Source organism: Anticarsia gemmatalis, chromosome 7 (assembly GCF_050436995.1).
Source record: "Anticarsia gemmatalis isolate Benzon Research Colony breed Stoneville strain chromosome 7, ilAntGemm2 primary, whole genome shotgun sequence".
Lineage (NCBI taxonomy): Eukaryota > Metazoa > Arthropoda > Insecta > Lepidoptera > Erebidae > Anticarsia > Anticarsia gemmatalis.
In genome coordinates this window covers 10,755,329-10,771,784 of record NC_134751.1, presented here as the reverse complement: position 1 = coordinate 10,771,784, position 16,456 = coordinate 10,755,329, and the positions used below count along the sequence as shown (strand labels likewise).

At 34.2% G+C, this 16,456-nt stretch overlaps 2 protein-coding genes across 2 annotated transcripts; one reads left to right on the top strand and one right to left on the bottom strand.

The window, feature by feature from the left end:
* Positions 1-797: 797 nt before the first annotated feature.
* On the bottom strand, positions 798-9,834 carry LOC142973992 (uncharacterized). The gene is made up of 2 exons (XM_076116049.1): positions 9,373-9,834; positions 798-2,993 (listed from the first exon to the last, which is right to left on the bottom strand). The coding sequence occupies exon 2, from the start codon at positions 2,969-2,971 to the stop codon at positions 2,087-2,089; it is 885 nt and encodes a 294-aa protein (XP_075972164.1). The 5' UTR covers positions 2,972-2,993; positions 9,373-9,834; the 3' UTR covers positions 798-2,086.
* A 639-nt stretch (positions 9,835-10,473) lies between these two features.
* Hpf1 (Histone PARylation factor 1) lies at positions 10,474-13,986 on the top strand. Its single transcript, XM_076116048.1, has 5 exons — positions 10,474-11,189; positions 11,620-11,765; positions 11,863-12,092; positions 13,160-13,413; positions 13,781-13,986. Exons 1-5 carry the CDS (start codon positions 10,572-10,574, stop codon positions 13,838-13,840), a joined length of 1,308 nt encoding a protein of 435 aa, XP_075972163.1. The 5' UTR covers positions 10,474-10,571; the 3' UTR covers positions 13,841-13,986.
* Positions 13,987-16,456: the final 2,470 nt, after the last annotated feature.

Below are 16,456 nucleotides of genomic sequence, written 5' to 3'. Positions count from 1 at the left end.
ACTGTGTAGGGTACCAATCTAGATTTGTTTTGGTGATGAAGATGGTGAAGATATTGGTACCTAAGGCTCATTTTATCCAACGAGGTTACATTTTAGCAGACTTTATAGTAAATGGACCCTTCAACCCTCCATAAAGAGCGTTCGTTTTTTCTCTATTCATATTTAATCATTCGTGAAACATCAAACACTAGCGAGTACTTACTTCTCCGTCTTACCTGAATGTTCGTCGTAAAACTTTACGACTCCAGTTTGAACGACATAATAGGTAGGCAGTACTGCGTACTACAGATTGAAGTGAGCTTTAACACTTCAGTTTTGTTTATTTTTTCTTTGATATATGTTTACATCGTTACATTGTAGCTATCATTTTGATCTTTTCGTGGGCATCGAATGTAAAAAGATTACTTATATACCAATTACAAAATCGCTTTGCCGCAGTCTGCCTCTGATTTTCCGGTATCCCAAAGGTAGGCACTTACGGATGTCGTACATATAAAACAACCTTCCCCTGGGTGCTCAGCGGGTTATATTATTCTATATTACCTTTGCCTCCATTTGGATAATTATTTAGAACAGGTACTACAATAATTTATAGGAACGCAGTTAAGTACATCATATTAACTTAGATTTATTAGTTAGTACCATCATAGGCAGTGCACACGTTGAGTTGAAACTGGACCATACTTTAATACATACCTACTCACGTTAATGTAGGTACCTAATTAAATATAAATAGTAAAATCATTATTTCCGTATATGGAAAGCAGATTAACCGATTGTTAAAAAAAATAAAACAATTAATGAGTTGTGTTTTATATTTACAATTTTTTTACATACATTTCAACATTTTACAGACTACAGGGAGCTCTTTTTAATTCGAGCAACGAACATTACATAAACTAACACGTAAATCTAAATCGTAATAAAAACGTCTTATGCGTAATCAATCTACTGGGCCCGCGTGTGGCTGTGGCGGGATCGAAACACGCAGAATCAATAAAACCCCGGTGTCCGAGCAACATTGTTACTAAACAAGAACAGTGGCAGTTTACTTGGAAAGTGACATTGGTACGAGCAACATCTTAGGCCGCTTCCAACTTCAAATTATTGTTCAAAGGACGTATTGGTCTTGTGTGCCCTTGATTTCTAAGTAAAACTGTAGTAATACTAATTATAATACAAATACACATTCGCAATTGACTTCACTGACGACTATCTACCCTAACAAGTTAATATCTACATTGTACAAACACCATGTGAGTCGGCAATACTTGGTTTGATCGTCAACCGCGCTTTCAGTGAGGTCGACGGTTAGCCCGGTAGAGTTGAAAACTTTGTAAATAGAGTGGCAATTTACAGAAGTCATAAATTCTTCGAAAACTATTATATTAAATAATTACATTAATTTAATGTAACTACAAGTGACTAATTCGGCAAATCTTTACATATTACTTTTACATCGAATCGAACACTATGGTGAATACCAGCGGTATTAGGTAAGTATGCGTAATTATGTTTATTGTACTGATCAGCTGTTAGCAAAACAAATTGGCATTAGCAAAATGTAACTAATTTGCTACCTATGTATACATATTATGCAACATAATACATCATTAATTAGTACATTGATTATATAATTTTGCCGTGGTCTGGGAACATCAACATTATGAAACATCAATTATTTATCAACAAAAACAATCTATTATTTACATAAATTATTATCACATATTAAAATATCGACACTTTCGTTCTTTTCAATAGTTAATTAAATATAAGCGCTCGTGCGTATAAGCAGAAATATGGCAAAAAGTCACTCAATCGCGCAACAAGAAGCAATAGATGACCAATATAATACTATAATGAAGATAATACTATAATGAAGATAAGACTATATAATAATGTGTTATTGAATGAATAAAATTTCAATTTGGCGATTTAAAACCAAATGATATGTCAAATTCGTCACATCCTATGATATGTCAAAATACAAATAAATTATGTAGTTTATTTAGGAATGAACAAAGTCGATATTTTAATTTGTCAACTAACACGTAACAGCTGAACGATTAGAAATCGTCAGCATAGACTAGAACAACGTTTCGCGCGAATGAGAAGCGCGGTCCAATCTCAACGGAAGTGGTGCCGGACGACTTGATAGCTCTGTGCATTCACCTATAATCGTCGCGTCACCGCCACCACTATCCGTTGAAAACTGCTCCACCTCATCATCGGTGGAGTCCGCGTCATCTTCCGCGAATACTGAATCTGGACCCACTGATGCTAGCTCACACTCCACAGCGTAGGACGGCCCTACACTACCAACAGACGCAAGAGGCGCAAGTCGCTCACTAGGACATGGTGATAGACGCCGTTCAGGCAAAGCACACACCACTGATGAACCACGTCTCTCCAAGTAAGAACTTCCTGAACTCGAACACGTCGCTGAACTTAAACGTCGATCGCGGGGTCCAGCCGATGCACGTCGCTCAGCGAAACGTAGAGCTGACCCAGGAAGTGAATCACCGCGAATAGTCGATAAACGCCGTGGTGGCGTTAATAAGCTGCCGTAACCCCCGCCGTATGATGCGAATCGCGTCGTACGTACGTAAGGAGGTTCTTCGCTTATAGAAGTACGCGAACGCGCACGCTCCGATAGAGCTTCCTCCAAGGCTGCGGTGAGCTGGCGTTCCTCCTCAACAGCTTGTTCTTCGGCCACGACAGCTTCGGCCAGTTCTACTATTTTTGGATCATTTAAAGCCTTCACGGATTTACTGCGGCTTTTATAAACAATCAGAAAAACCATTAACGCGAAGAAGCCGCCAAGGGTGGCGGCTATGCGTACGCCCGTCATGACGTCATATGTCGCGTAGAACTCAATTCGAACCCGGTCGCGTTCCGCGGCTCGGGAACTTTCAGTAGAGTTCTCAGTCGCGACCGACTCTCCGCCACTCCATCCATCTCGCTGATCCATCGCGCGGTCAAACGTTCATCGCCTGCGAACAAGAGAGGAAAAAATATTTTACTTTTTAAACTCTCATGCATGAGGAGAGTGCTTTATAGTACAAACTAGGTAAACAGGGAATTGTGTAAAAAAACAGACCAAAGAAGAGGTATTACTATTTAGAAAGATATAAGTATTTCAAATCGATCGTGTGGATTTGGCTTATGTAGGCACCCATATCCAAAGTCGAACAAGGTAGACCGCACAACAATGTTGTCGCTAGGCGATTTCCGTTCGCCAGTTGCATTGGACTGCGCTCCCGACATATCTGGGACACCGGCATGTATATCATGAAATAGCTTGTAGGTTTCAAATTTTCACATTAATGTTTCGTTACGTTTTCTGCGCATTAGTTTTCCAACATGTTGGCTAAATGTTACTACACAAAGAGATCAAGGCTTATCACGAAATAGATTTTTCACTTGCAATTTTTTTTTAATATGGACCACGTAACTCGTGCTCGTTTGAATCGTCGTATCGTGAATTTAATAATAAATTTACTTTTAAGCGAATAGGTACAGTTGAAGAGTAGATTTTTCTAACTGTGCATTGGTTATAACGTAAGGATTATTTTATTCTTACCTGGTAAATGTATGGAAATTTTAATTTAACTTTAACAACAAAACCAAACCTACTGTACGGTTTTACGTTTAAGTTGTAAGTTTACGACAACAGATTTTCGCAGATGGAATTCTATCATCAAAAATGCCAAGTTAGATTAGAATTTTGGCGTAAGGTCTGTTTGCCTTATTTCATAAACCGTGCCTGTGGACTTAAGAAGAAAGGGGCATGGAGGAAGAGATTCTCCACAATAACAGAAAAAAACGAAATACCTAGTGAATTCTATACATATATTCATGTAATAAACTAAGTTCTGAGAAACAATAAGATGCAATATCGTTCACTGTTTTCTCGGTCCAAAATATGATCTAATCTACATAATACTTATTTCTAGTTCAGTGTGGAAGGTAGGTACTACCAATATTATTTTGTTTTATTTTTTGTGTTTGAGTTATTATTTTTTCAATTTCGTAAAACATTCCTCAAACTAGAAATACTAGAATGCTTTGAAAAATTTATAAGGGAACAAATAAGGGCACACGCAACAATGGCGTGGCAGTAGGTATTCTTTTTTTTCTATTGTACGAGAAAATAACAAAATACTGAGACAAGTTATCTAGAGCTTTTTTCACAGGATAGGTGTCTGAAGGAGGACCGCATTAACTGCGCATAGGAAATTCTTTAAGCAGTAGTAGAATGGTGATCTAAGTTTTTTAGTATAAGTTTATGAAATCCAAAATAAAAAACGCGGAACCAGATTCATGATAAACACAGAAAAAAATTGATGAAGACTCCGATTGTGATGTTTTGAAAACTTAGTTGTATAGTTATGTACGCTTGCTTTACCAGTTTACCAGACAAAATACGTAATCACTAATCATTGTAATTATCTATGTGTTACTCAATTATCTCTTCAAAATGATATTCTGCTGAGATTTTCTATAAATTTAAGCAGCTTTCTACCCTATTTAGCGTTAACAGATGGGTAATCATTATAAAATGGGGAAGGGCACACTGTGAGAGTAAATTGATGTCCAAAAATACGTACGAGAGTAAATAGCAATGTGCTACGTATTCTTTTGTTATGTAGGACAAGTATTTAGCTCTCAAAACACCGGCTGCCTAAAACAATGAACGGTTACTCAAATAAACAGGATAAAGCTGAGCGAGAACTGTCTGCTCCTATAATGCGGGCAAGCAATCTAGTTAGGTCTGAAATGGAAATTATATCTACCTATCTACCTACTTAAATAACTAGGAAAAAGTTTAAAATGTTCGTAAATTATGAAAAATGTAATACGCCTTTTAAATCAAGAAGATATTAAAATATTATGTACTTTCTGCTACCAAGTTAATTATAAATTAACTTTCGACCTTCTATACAGTGTGTGAGTGTGTGAGTGTGTGAGTGTGACTGTGTGTGGTTAACCGGAAACCACATGGTTAACGTAGAAGCATTATGATAATTTGAAGCTTTTTATTAAAACAAAAGTTTGAGTAAGCTGATAGAATCCCATAATGAAAATTTAAGCAGTAAACAAAGGATTGCATTACTCTTCTGTTCCACATTGCTAAAGATTATACACCTAGATGGATGTTATATGCCATGAAAATGTTTTAATATAGCCTAACGGTTCGTCCTATAGCTATAGCTACGTGTTTAACGTAGGAGTAGGTACACAGTTCTAAATTGCACACCAGATCGATGTATTACACCCAACACACAATGAAACTAAATATAGCGACGCAGGTGGAGCACTCGGTCACTCATGAAGGAGTAACAGCTCAAATCATTACCCACAATATGGGCGATGTTTGTATCGTTAAGATTTCAGCTTATTATCACAAGTTTTGTGTGTTCATTATTTTATAGCATTCATGTTTTTAAAATATTTTTAAATATAACTAAGCATAGTACATAAACTTAGTGTATTGTAAAATACACCTAGGTATTAAGCGAATTGTTCTAGGATCTACATAATATATAGTATTATTGCTTTTGCACTGATAGCCCTATGTGTAATCGGTTTGAAACCGCAGTCAATGTTATTACATACATTACGCTTTAGATTATAAAGCAAAACGAATAGTTCAGAATAATTATTTGTTTCTATCTAATCCCTTCGAGCTTGCCCGCGTAGCTTGGTAAGACTAGCTGATTTTTTTAAGTGTTGTTATGGAGTGATTATAGTTTATTTTCGACCTATATTATTTTAACAAAAAGTAAAAGGCACACCCGAGGGACGTAATATAACGTACTAGGTTATTCCAGAGTTGTGGGTTTTCGGCGATAGCTGCACAATAGTTAAATATTGTATGATTTGGCAGACGTACAAGAAAATATTAACATAGTGCATACCTACCGTGCGCTTATAGTGAAATTATCGACATGAATCATAAGGTCCGAACCTTAGTATCGCTAAAATATAAAAAATACTAGGTATAATATGGGACGAATATACGAAGATAGATAACTGATACTGGGGTCCACTTAAGTCGACATCGACAATCTTACACAAACATTTTCCATCATCTAGTCTAGACTACGTAGGTGTTATCATGATCAGAATTAATGGAAAGTAAGTAGTGTAGGCTCCGAAAGGCCTTTATCAATAAAATTCTGTATCTACTACATTTATTGTGTGCAAAAATGCCTCGTAGATTAGATAGCAATGTTTTTGTATAAAGTTGATTAGTACCTTTTGTTTTTAAAAGCTGTTGGTTTGTGTTTTCGTCAAACAGTAAACTAAAAATAATATAAACGGTCAATTAAAAATACGAGAGCCGATCATCCAGAATGCACTTATTAAACAGACCTAATTATATACCAAGTTTTTTATTACTTATCTTTTAGCAACATTCCATATTTGGTACGATATAATAATATGTATAGTCATTAGTCATTTAACTAACTAAAAGTCGATTGTTAAACGCTATTTCGTAGCCCGCGAGATTAAGTCATATTTTTTTGGGATAAGTCGTTATACCTACTGTTCGAGACATCCAGGATATGATTTAAAGCACCTTAGGGATTATAATGCTCCAACTTCGCAAGGCGCTAATATGCGCTTCACTGTATACATCCGAAAAAAAACTAGCCTTGTACGAGCACCGGTGCTCAAGTCACTCGACCTGAAAATTCAAGGATAGGCGTGGGTCAATCCTTTAATTTTTAGCATTCACGCTAAATGAATAACTGCGGAGATAACGGATATTTTGCCCCGATCTACAGCAATTAAAGACATCTATGAATCATTGACAATGGCAGTAAAAGACATCTAGGAATCTTATTGACATTATGAGCATTTCAAGCGAAGATAAAAATAACGGCAATTACTTTCATTGATTAGACTTCTGTATCGTTGTTTCTACATTGACTAAACTTTTACAAAAAACTATATTAACAGGCTCAAATAATGCTACTGCAATAATATGGACCTACTTAAATAATTGTTTCCTCACAGCGATATAAAGTGACCAGATCTACTGGAGGATACAGAACAAGTGCGTAAATATTTAATAGTGTACCAACACACGCAGTTTTACATGTAGTTAGGTACATCGTTCGCCGACGTAGGACCAACCATGAAAGGGGTTACCGCGTGTAACATGTCTGTCCGGAGACGGTCCTCCGTAATGGGCGTTGACCTTAAAAACAGGGATGTATTCTGCTCTGAATATTTAGAAGCCAACTTAAATGGATTGCAAAGTCATCTGAATAGAGAATTTCCTAAGTGTTAACACTAAAATACTCTTATAGGACTCGTGTAATCGCGAAGCACCACCCATGGAACGAAAAGAGATATAATAAATTCGTAATTCTCATGAATGCGAATAAATTATAACTAAAATTCCCGACCTGCTAGGTATGACCATTTTTCGAGTACTTATATACTTCAGGCAACAATCAGCCACCAGAAAACTTTTATCTAGCTGGTAATAGAAGCGAAGACATCATGATACGCACCTTATTCAACTTTGCATAATTTTACAGGAATTTTTTTTTTCTCGATTGATTCAATGTGCATTGCATGCTCTTTGTAAGAAATAAATAATACCTAGTATACGTATTTCATTGCAGGGCCTTTTACTTTAAATTAACTGCATTTTAGCTGAAATAGAAATCGATAAAAATACCTCTATTTAGACTGTATTATTTTGATGAGCAACTACAAAACACTATGTTGTGTGTGGCCGAAAATCAACTTTTTAAACTACCATATTTTTTTTACAGAATATCTGTATTCTGTAAAAACAGTGAATTCTCGGTATTTTTATTTTCTTAAAATTAGTTTTTGAAAAAGAAGCTGATATCTTTCCCGGGATATAATACCTACATCATCAAATTGTTTTAATTGTTTTAACATGAATAATAAAAACACAAAAATATTTTCACAATTATTACATCAGTAAGGAAAGCTAAGGATCATGAGTTATTGAGTATTGATTAGCTTATCTAATAGACGAACTTGAGTAAAATGTATGAAAACCACTGTCAGAAGTGGTGGATAGAGTGTTAATTATATTAGTAATACATTACTTTACAAAAGCTATGATAAATCAAGCAGTGAAATCTTTTTATATTCATTAAACATTTTTTTTTATTGGAGATACAGTTTTATTGAAGATTCACTTCAATAACTGTATAGTCGCTACAGACTAAGCAGGCGTCATAAAATATTTCCAACTCATAATAAAAACATCTTGAGATGTGTACTAAATATACTTTTATTGGGATATCACATGATGTGACCAACACTAAAAAACAACACAGTTGTACAGACCTGGACATAGAGAATCAGAAGACTATGTGATTAAATCACAATTATAATGATCTATCAATTGTTTTAAATTTTCCAAATTTGTAAAATCATAAGCATTAGAAAAGTAAAACTACATAAATGTATTTTTTTTAAATAAAAAATTCAAATACAAAAGATCTTAGAAAGAAAGTGTTAATACAAAAAAAAATACTTAGACTGGGTTATTCTCCAGTCAAATCAGACAGAGATCATATGGCTATACTGTGACCTCACAGAATCTAGGGAGACTTTACCGGTAAGACGATATACCTAGTTGAGATATCTGTATGTTAAAATAATTTACAAGGGTCACGCATTTTGCTTAATATCATTACATACTTTGACTGGTTGATTATTAATATAGCTTTCTGATAATAATAATACATACTTCACTTTACAGATCTAGACACTGGAGAATACATGAACTGCAAATTAAATTACCATTGTGACACAAGCACACTCAATTCATATGTTATCTCATTTATTGATAAGGGAAAGCTCAACAGATAGGATTGATTTTTCAATAAAGGAGGGCTTTCTGTATGTAAAATGAATGACTTTATCAGATTATGGAAACATAGCATGAACTTGTATAGAAATAATTTTATTAAAAAAGATAAAGGAGTGACAATAATAATTAGAAATACTAAAAATAAATATGTATAATAAAATTATCTGTTGTAATTTTTTAAGCACTGCTATAGACTGTAATTTTAATTAATTTTGAATTAAAAAGCCAGCCAATCAGACACAACAAGGGAAGAGAACAACAAAGTAGTACCTGCAAAAATCCCTGTATCTACACAATAAAAGCAGATTCCTGTGAATGAGTTATGGATAAAGATTATAATGTGAATGATTTTAGTGCATTTTCATGTCTTATTGGAATATGGTCTATCATATCCTATCCGATTTTAGGATAATTTAAATAGGTATATTGTTAATTGCAATTTTTAATTTGAAAGCCATGTGTAAAATGAGAAATTATGCATTGAAAAATATATTTACCAGTAGCATAGCATGATTCGTCGCCCGCAGAAATTGAAGAACGTCGTGAGTTACGATGATTTAATATGTACATGTCCTTGGCAAATTATTGTAAAATTTTATACACCCATACATTGAAAACACTTAAAATAGAAATAACTACATTTTGCACCAATTTATAAACGAGCGAGAATTTGTAATCATTCAAATGCACCAATCAGTTTGAAAATTTTATCTTCACAAAATCACCTCTTCATTATTTCAAATTACAAATAAATAAAACACTGATTGTAGGTGTATCAATTAAATAATCAAATATTTATCCATTTAATTGTGTACTATAAGGTTTTCTATAAATTAAGGTTTAAAAAGAACTTCACTGTGAACAAATTGAATGTCACAAAAAATTATTGAAATTGTTGGGAAAAATCACGATTTTTGTAGGGCTGTTGATTTTATGGTTCACGACGTCAGTGTCGCCACATGTGATTGATGAAAATCGAAATTTATTTACTGGTCACTCTGGCCACACCTGTATTTATATTCTTCAGTTTTTAATAACATGAAACCTACTGTATTCGTAAACGGTTTTCATTACTTTTCCTGTGGATTTATCCTGTAGATTAAAACATATTCTTCATTGTTATCAAACTAGTTTTAGAGGATAGGTAGATAACTTGTGTTAGTTAGTCCGTTTAGGTCAGTAATTCCTAGTCGTGATTATTTTTGTCAGGTTTCTCTATCCTTTCTTCTACGTCTAAACACTCTCTTAATTCTTCATTCTTTTACTTAAACGCGTCGTTCAGCTCTATAGTATCGTCGGTAAAACTTCTGTAAGCGCTTTGATTTATTTAAGTACCTATAGATATTTATTAGGTACTTAATTACTAACTGATAACAAATTCAACTAGGTTACTAAATATATAATTTATAACTTCGAAGAAGATTGAAACCATTATTATCATTACAATGAAAAATGATGTTGTACATTACGACATAAAGCTAGAAGTATTTGACTTCAAATCATTTTAATTTTCCTTCTACGAAAATGAATTCTCAAAATAAAATTTGGTCACACTGATTTGACGTTTAGTGTTGTCAAGTTGTCACTTGTCAGTTTATCCCTGTCACCGATCAGCCGGTAACAATTTAGCATATTGCATTTTGCTAAAGTTTGTAAAGTTTTATTTTTCCCCCCCCTGAAAAAAAGTTTACTAAACATGGCTGATGGTTGGGATGAATATGCTAGTGATCCAAGAACTGTCTGTAAATATGGATCTAAGTGTTATCAGAAAAATCCCGATCACCATAAGAAATTTAAACATCCGCCTATATTAAGGAAAGAAGCTAATCGTAATAAGCGTCGTTACTCACCGTATACAAGGAATGCAGATAGACAGTCGCCTAGTACCAATAGTAAAAAACTTGATGAAGAACATAAATCTGACAGTGAAGAATCTACAAACAAAGTAAAAGAATCTACTAATAAAGTAGAAGAATCTACAAACAAAGTAGAAAATGAGGAATGTAAAACTGAAGTGGAAAGTGAAGAAACCAAGAAATTGTGTGTAGATCTACCTAAAGACTTAACATACTATGATAAGACCACTGACAAAAGTAAATTCAAAGAACTGTTTTTGGTCAATATGCCTGATGACTTCTTCAAATTCTTTGAATTCATTGATGCCCTTGGAACTTCTGCAGAGGACTCACTAAAAGGTGTGAACCTAGAGTTGATAGGTCCATATGATTTGTTGTTAGGTAAACTACCAATATTGGATGACAAAGAGTTGTATTTGATACATTGGAGATACTTCTATGATCCACCAGAATTTCAGGTACATTGTGTGGCTTGTAACTAATTTAGTGTGTTGTGATAATATTCACACACCACTTATTAAGTATGTTATAAGAAGAAATTTGTGTTAAACATAAGTGCATCGTAACAGCCTGCTTAATACTTAACTGCTTGTTCTATTTATTTCACAATATTTAATTTAACATGTTAACTAGCCACACTTGGCATCTTTTTAACTAACAACTACCATAATGAAGGTAACAATAAAGTTATTTAAACTTGTAAGATTATAAAGAAGACAGATATAACTGCAAGTTTTAATGATTCAGTTGGATTTCAACACAAAATGCAACTATAGCTTTTATAAACTACTTCACCAAATATTATAATCCTTTATTTTCTAAAGATGAGTCTGATTCTCTTCTTATTTTTCACATGTGTAACATTATACTTTTCATTCAATTCCACAGGCTGTTTTAAAAAAGAAATCTAGTGAGTACCACATAGGTTACTACAGAGACTCACCTGATCAAGACACTGCATTTCTAGTTAGTAATGACAGTGCTAAAGGCTATCACATTACTCTACTAAGTGAGAATATCTTTGGAGCTGTTTAGTAAGTATTTTTCACAAAATTCTATTCTAATTAATTTAAGTAGTAAAAGAGAAAACTTAATTTTTTTTATTATTCTGTATCTTATTTTATCTTTCAGTCTTTATCTGCAAAATGAAAAGAAGAATTCACCATTTACTGCAATGCCATGTCAAAAACTCATGGACAAAATAAAAGAATATGCTGAACAAAATAATATTTCTCTAACAGAGTTGAGTATGAAAAAACGATTATCACAAACTGTGACTAAGACTTTCCATGGAGCTGGTATTTCCGTGCCTTACAACAAGAAGACTCAAGTGGGTTACAGGCGTTTGGCAGAAACAGATGGTATAATGACTCAATCTATACTTCTATACTAATATTATAAAGCTGAAGAGTTTGTTTGTTTGTTTGTTTGTTTGAACGCGCTAATCTCAGGAACTACTGGTCCGATTTGAAAAATTCTTTCAGTGTTAGATAGACCATTTATCGAGGAAGGCTTTAGGCTATATAACATCACGCTACGGCCATTAGGAGCGGAGTAGCAACGAAAAATGTTACAAAAACGGCGAAAATTTTTTTCATTCTTTCTTATGTGACGCAAGCGAAGTTGCGCGGGTCAGCTAGTCATATATAATTCTTGGCATATAGTATTAGTCAGCCATTTAACTAGGTGCTTAATTAGTTCATCAGTTATAAATGAGACTGGTTTTGGGTTCGAATCCTGCATCACGGCAAATGTTATACCTTAATTATATTCACGAAAATTCAATAATGGAGAATGTTAACAAATTTGGATTATTAGCTCTCCATATTCTCTGTTAAAAATAAAAAATACTAGTGAAAGAATTACTTTGATACGTCAATTAGTTTCCGATTTATAAGTAAAACAAGTTGTAACCGCGCGAGTCGGTGTGACGTCATTGTACATTACGCTAAGTATGGCTCACATAGTCTTTTTTAATAATATTTACTGTTATTACACTTTAAATGTAATAAGCAGACGAAAACACAACAAAATACTGCATAAGCTATTACATCTACGGCTGTAGACCTGATATTAAGCGGGACGCGGCCCGCGCGGCATGGTGTACTATGACGTCACGCTGTTAGCGGGACTCGATATTTTTTGAAACTTTGAATGCTTGTAAAATCAAAACTACTTGGTATTTTTGACTAAAACAAAAACTAGTTTTCATGTACATGTACAGGCTTTACTGAGTCAAAATTTCAAGCGATTTGGCATACCTAGTAACATTCTCCATTGTCAGGAACTCTGGAGACTTTATTGATTTCCTATATGTATATTTCTGTAATATTTCTACAACATTTTCATCAGTACATATGTTAATCATGGCCAATACTTTATATACATTGAATTGTCATGAGAAATTAAGTATTTATGTATTCCACAGCAAACCTGAAAAAGATATTTACCAATCTACAAAACGCCAAGTCACAAGTAGAAAAGGATAAAATTTTGTCAGATATGCAAGTAGTTGTGACCAATGCCAGTATAGCATTAGATGAGTGTGATTTTGGAACTGGCCTAGAACTTGGTATTGATCTTTTCTGCTCTGGGTTGAAGGAGCTAGAGGGTATTGCTCTGAATAACTTGACTACAGCTTATGGCGTTCTTATGCGGCAGCCATTTGCACAAATAGCTAAGGTACCTATGTTTTTATTATTAGTTAATATATATATAAGCAATCCTAATAATATATATAAGTATTGCAAACCTCATTTGAATATGGTGCGAAAAATTGGATTTTGATTAAAAAAATGTTTTATGTTTGATCTTTCCCAAAAAACTTAAGTCTTATTAGGGTAGTTACTATGATAACTGGTTATAATTAACTAGAAAAAAATATCTACTCTTTATTAATTCTATCACCACTTCTCACACCTATATGTTGGAAGTTAAAACTACATGTAAACAACCTTTAAGTGCAAGTTTTAAAATTTTTTGTTGTATAGGTATCGTTGATGATCGAGATTTTACTGCTGCATTTAAACAAAATATTTTTTTGTTCTAGGCCCACATGAAATATCGCCGCAAGGGTCAACATATGTCATTGTTAAGTTTACAAAAGTAAAGTTGATTGCAGTGCAGCAGAGTAAACCGTACGACAGCACAACCCAGAACCGTTGCCGTTGCTTGCATGTGCCTTAAACTTACTAAGTTATTATTATTAGCTTTTACACGTTATTTCATAGCAGTTTAATATATTTTTTACGCAAATTGTCTTTTTTGTTTCTGCAAAACCTATCCATGTATTCGTCGACCAAGTCAATAAGTTATACTTAGGTACCTAATTATCCCGTCAAATATGCCCTGAAGGTCTAAGTAGAGCACTTTTACTTGAATTTGGGTAGATCTTGCACACAAATGATCTGTGCAGAAACTGGCTCGCCCGTTATAGAGAACTACGTCTACAGAGATCCGAATCTTAAATTAGAGAAAGAATAGGAAAGTATTGCATTTGTTAGCTTCTTAGAAATTCGAGTAATTCCAATGAGTAAAAATATTTTTAGTCATCAAATGTTATCAATTATGATGCCTTTAAATCTAAATTGAACCTACGTATAATTTTAATTGTAAATAAATAACATAAAGTATCAAACAAGTCACTGATGCTTTATCTTCAGAATAATGTATATCCTCGCCAACTGCTAACCTTGTACACAGGGCTCTACTAATTTGTTGCAATATAGTTTATGGTACATACTAGATAGTAATGGACTAGATTATAAAGGTTGGCAGCATACGCATAGGTACCTAGCGTTGGTTAATTTAAGCTGGCCTATCGAGTATTTTTTTATTCTTCATCATGGTGAAGATGATCGTGCTGGATGCACGTATCAACAAGGAGAGTAATAATTTGGTCTACAGAAAAGATACGACTTTATATTACCTAATTATCTTTATGGTAAAAATAAACGTGTTTGCAGTAATGGCCTGACTAATTTCGAATGAATTTGAATCAAATAAATTTGGTAATAGTTTTTCTGTAGGTAGGGTAAAGCACCCAGTAGTCAGCCCCCAACCAGTAGTCAGCCTTTACAGGCTTTATATCCATATAATTAGTGTCGAAAATAGTAAAGTCCAATAAAATAATCATTAATCGAATCTGTATAATCTTATTGACTAATATGCACAATTACGATTCGATAGCATGGCAGGTTAACGTGTTACACTCATTCTTATGAACTGCCATCAAAGACATGGCCAAAAACGTCGCCATTACTATTTTTTTGTTAAGGATTCGTGTTTTAGTTTTTGGCATGTTTTTAAATGAATTTGATGCAATATGGAACGAATTGATATTTTATGCTAGTATTTAATAGTTTATCTTCGATAAAATCATGCATTGCACGCGTTTTATTTGTCTTTTGTATTATAAATTAACGTGGCCGACTATTGGGTTTCCAAATTATGAGGTTGATCCAGTAATCGGCCATGAGTGGCTGACTACTGGTTTTTTTGCAATTCTCATATATGTGGTTGAAATTAACAGGGCGAATAGTTCTCAATTTAACTATTGCGTTGAGCTAAACTCTTCTAAGACAAAAATAGTATTTTACCAGTAGTCGGCCGCATATAAAGTCAGTGAATTTCATGAGGCCGACCATTAGACCTACATATCCCATAGTCGGCCGTCAGTTTTGCTAAATGAAATTGGGTCTTAAATCCTTTCATTAAGGTTCAAATTTGTGGACGGCTATGTTGGCACAAAACTTAGTTACTTGTTTTCGAATAGTATCATATCAAAAAGACCAAAAGATCTGTATAAAGAGGAATAATTGTCATGTGCTATGGTGGCGATCAAAAATGTTATGAAAATCATGGAAACGAGTCGATTACTTGGCATTTCACACATTATTATGACACTACAAGTCCGAAATCGTTTAATAGTCGCACAAATGCCCCGTACCATTAAGCTAGACTAAGTGCACTCCCAAAAACAAATGACTGCCCTAAGAAACTGGTCACGATATGCTGGAATCAGCTTCCAGTTTCACCGGATGCAGCTGAATACCAGTGTTTTACATGGAGCAACTGCCTATATGACCTCCACAACCCAGTTATCTGGGCTATACCACGACTACCATAAGACTGGTTATCAGATTTTCAAGCTTCTGACTAATGGCAACAATTGCCAGAGATCCTTGAATGCCCGCCGGAACCTACAATTTACCATGCCTTCCGAAACACGAAGAAACTTTGGGAAATGAGAAAAGAAAGGAATGATACCAGTTACTTCTATCATCTACCTTCTATTTCCTAGCCTACCATTGACTTATGTATCAACACATCAAGAAAGCTAAAATAGTTTAATAGAAGAGAGCATCTTTTGTAGATTGGGGAGAGTTCAGAAACAGAAGGAATTAAGAACAGAAAATAAACTTTTATCGCTGTGAACCGTGAGAAGAAAGATAAACTAGAAAACATTTAGAAATCAATTACCTGAGTGCTAATAACTATAAATTAAAATCTTGAAAACCCCCGATTTCACAATATATTTATTTATTTCATACTTTTTATAGGTTGGTGGTTAGGTTAAGCCATTCTTACTTTCCCACCACCAGCATTCTCAGCATGCGAAGCCATTTGAGACCCCGTCCGAGTAAATTTGCAGACATTCGGTTAATCTCCCCACTTTAACCCACTACAACTTTTAATCGGCTCCACCGATTTTCATCAAGCATGT

Excerpts from the sequence above, each read along its gene's own strand:
- LOC142973992 (XM_076116049.1), bottom strand. The coding sequence starts at position 2,971 with ATGGATCAGCGAGATGGATGGAGTGGCGGAGAGTCGGTCGCGACTGAG.
- Hpf1 (XM_076116048.1), top strand. The coding sequence starts at position 10,572 with ATGGCTGATGGTTGGGATGAATATGCTAGTGATCCAAGAACTGTCTGT. Across the intron at positions 11,766-11,862 it reads AATATCTTTGGAGCTGTTTA|TCTTTATCTGCAAAATGAAA; the intron begins GTAAGTATTTTT and ends TTTATCTTTCAG. Across the intron at positions 13,414-13,780 it reads CATTTGCACAAATAGCTAAG|GCCCACATGAAATATCGCCG; the intron begins GTACCTATGTTT and ends TTTTTGTTCTAG.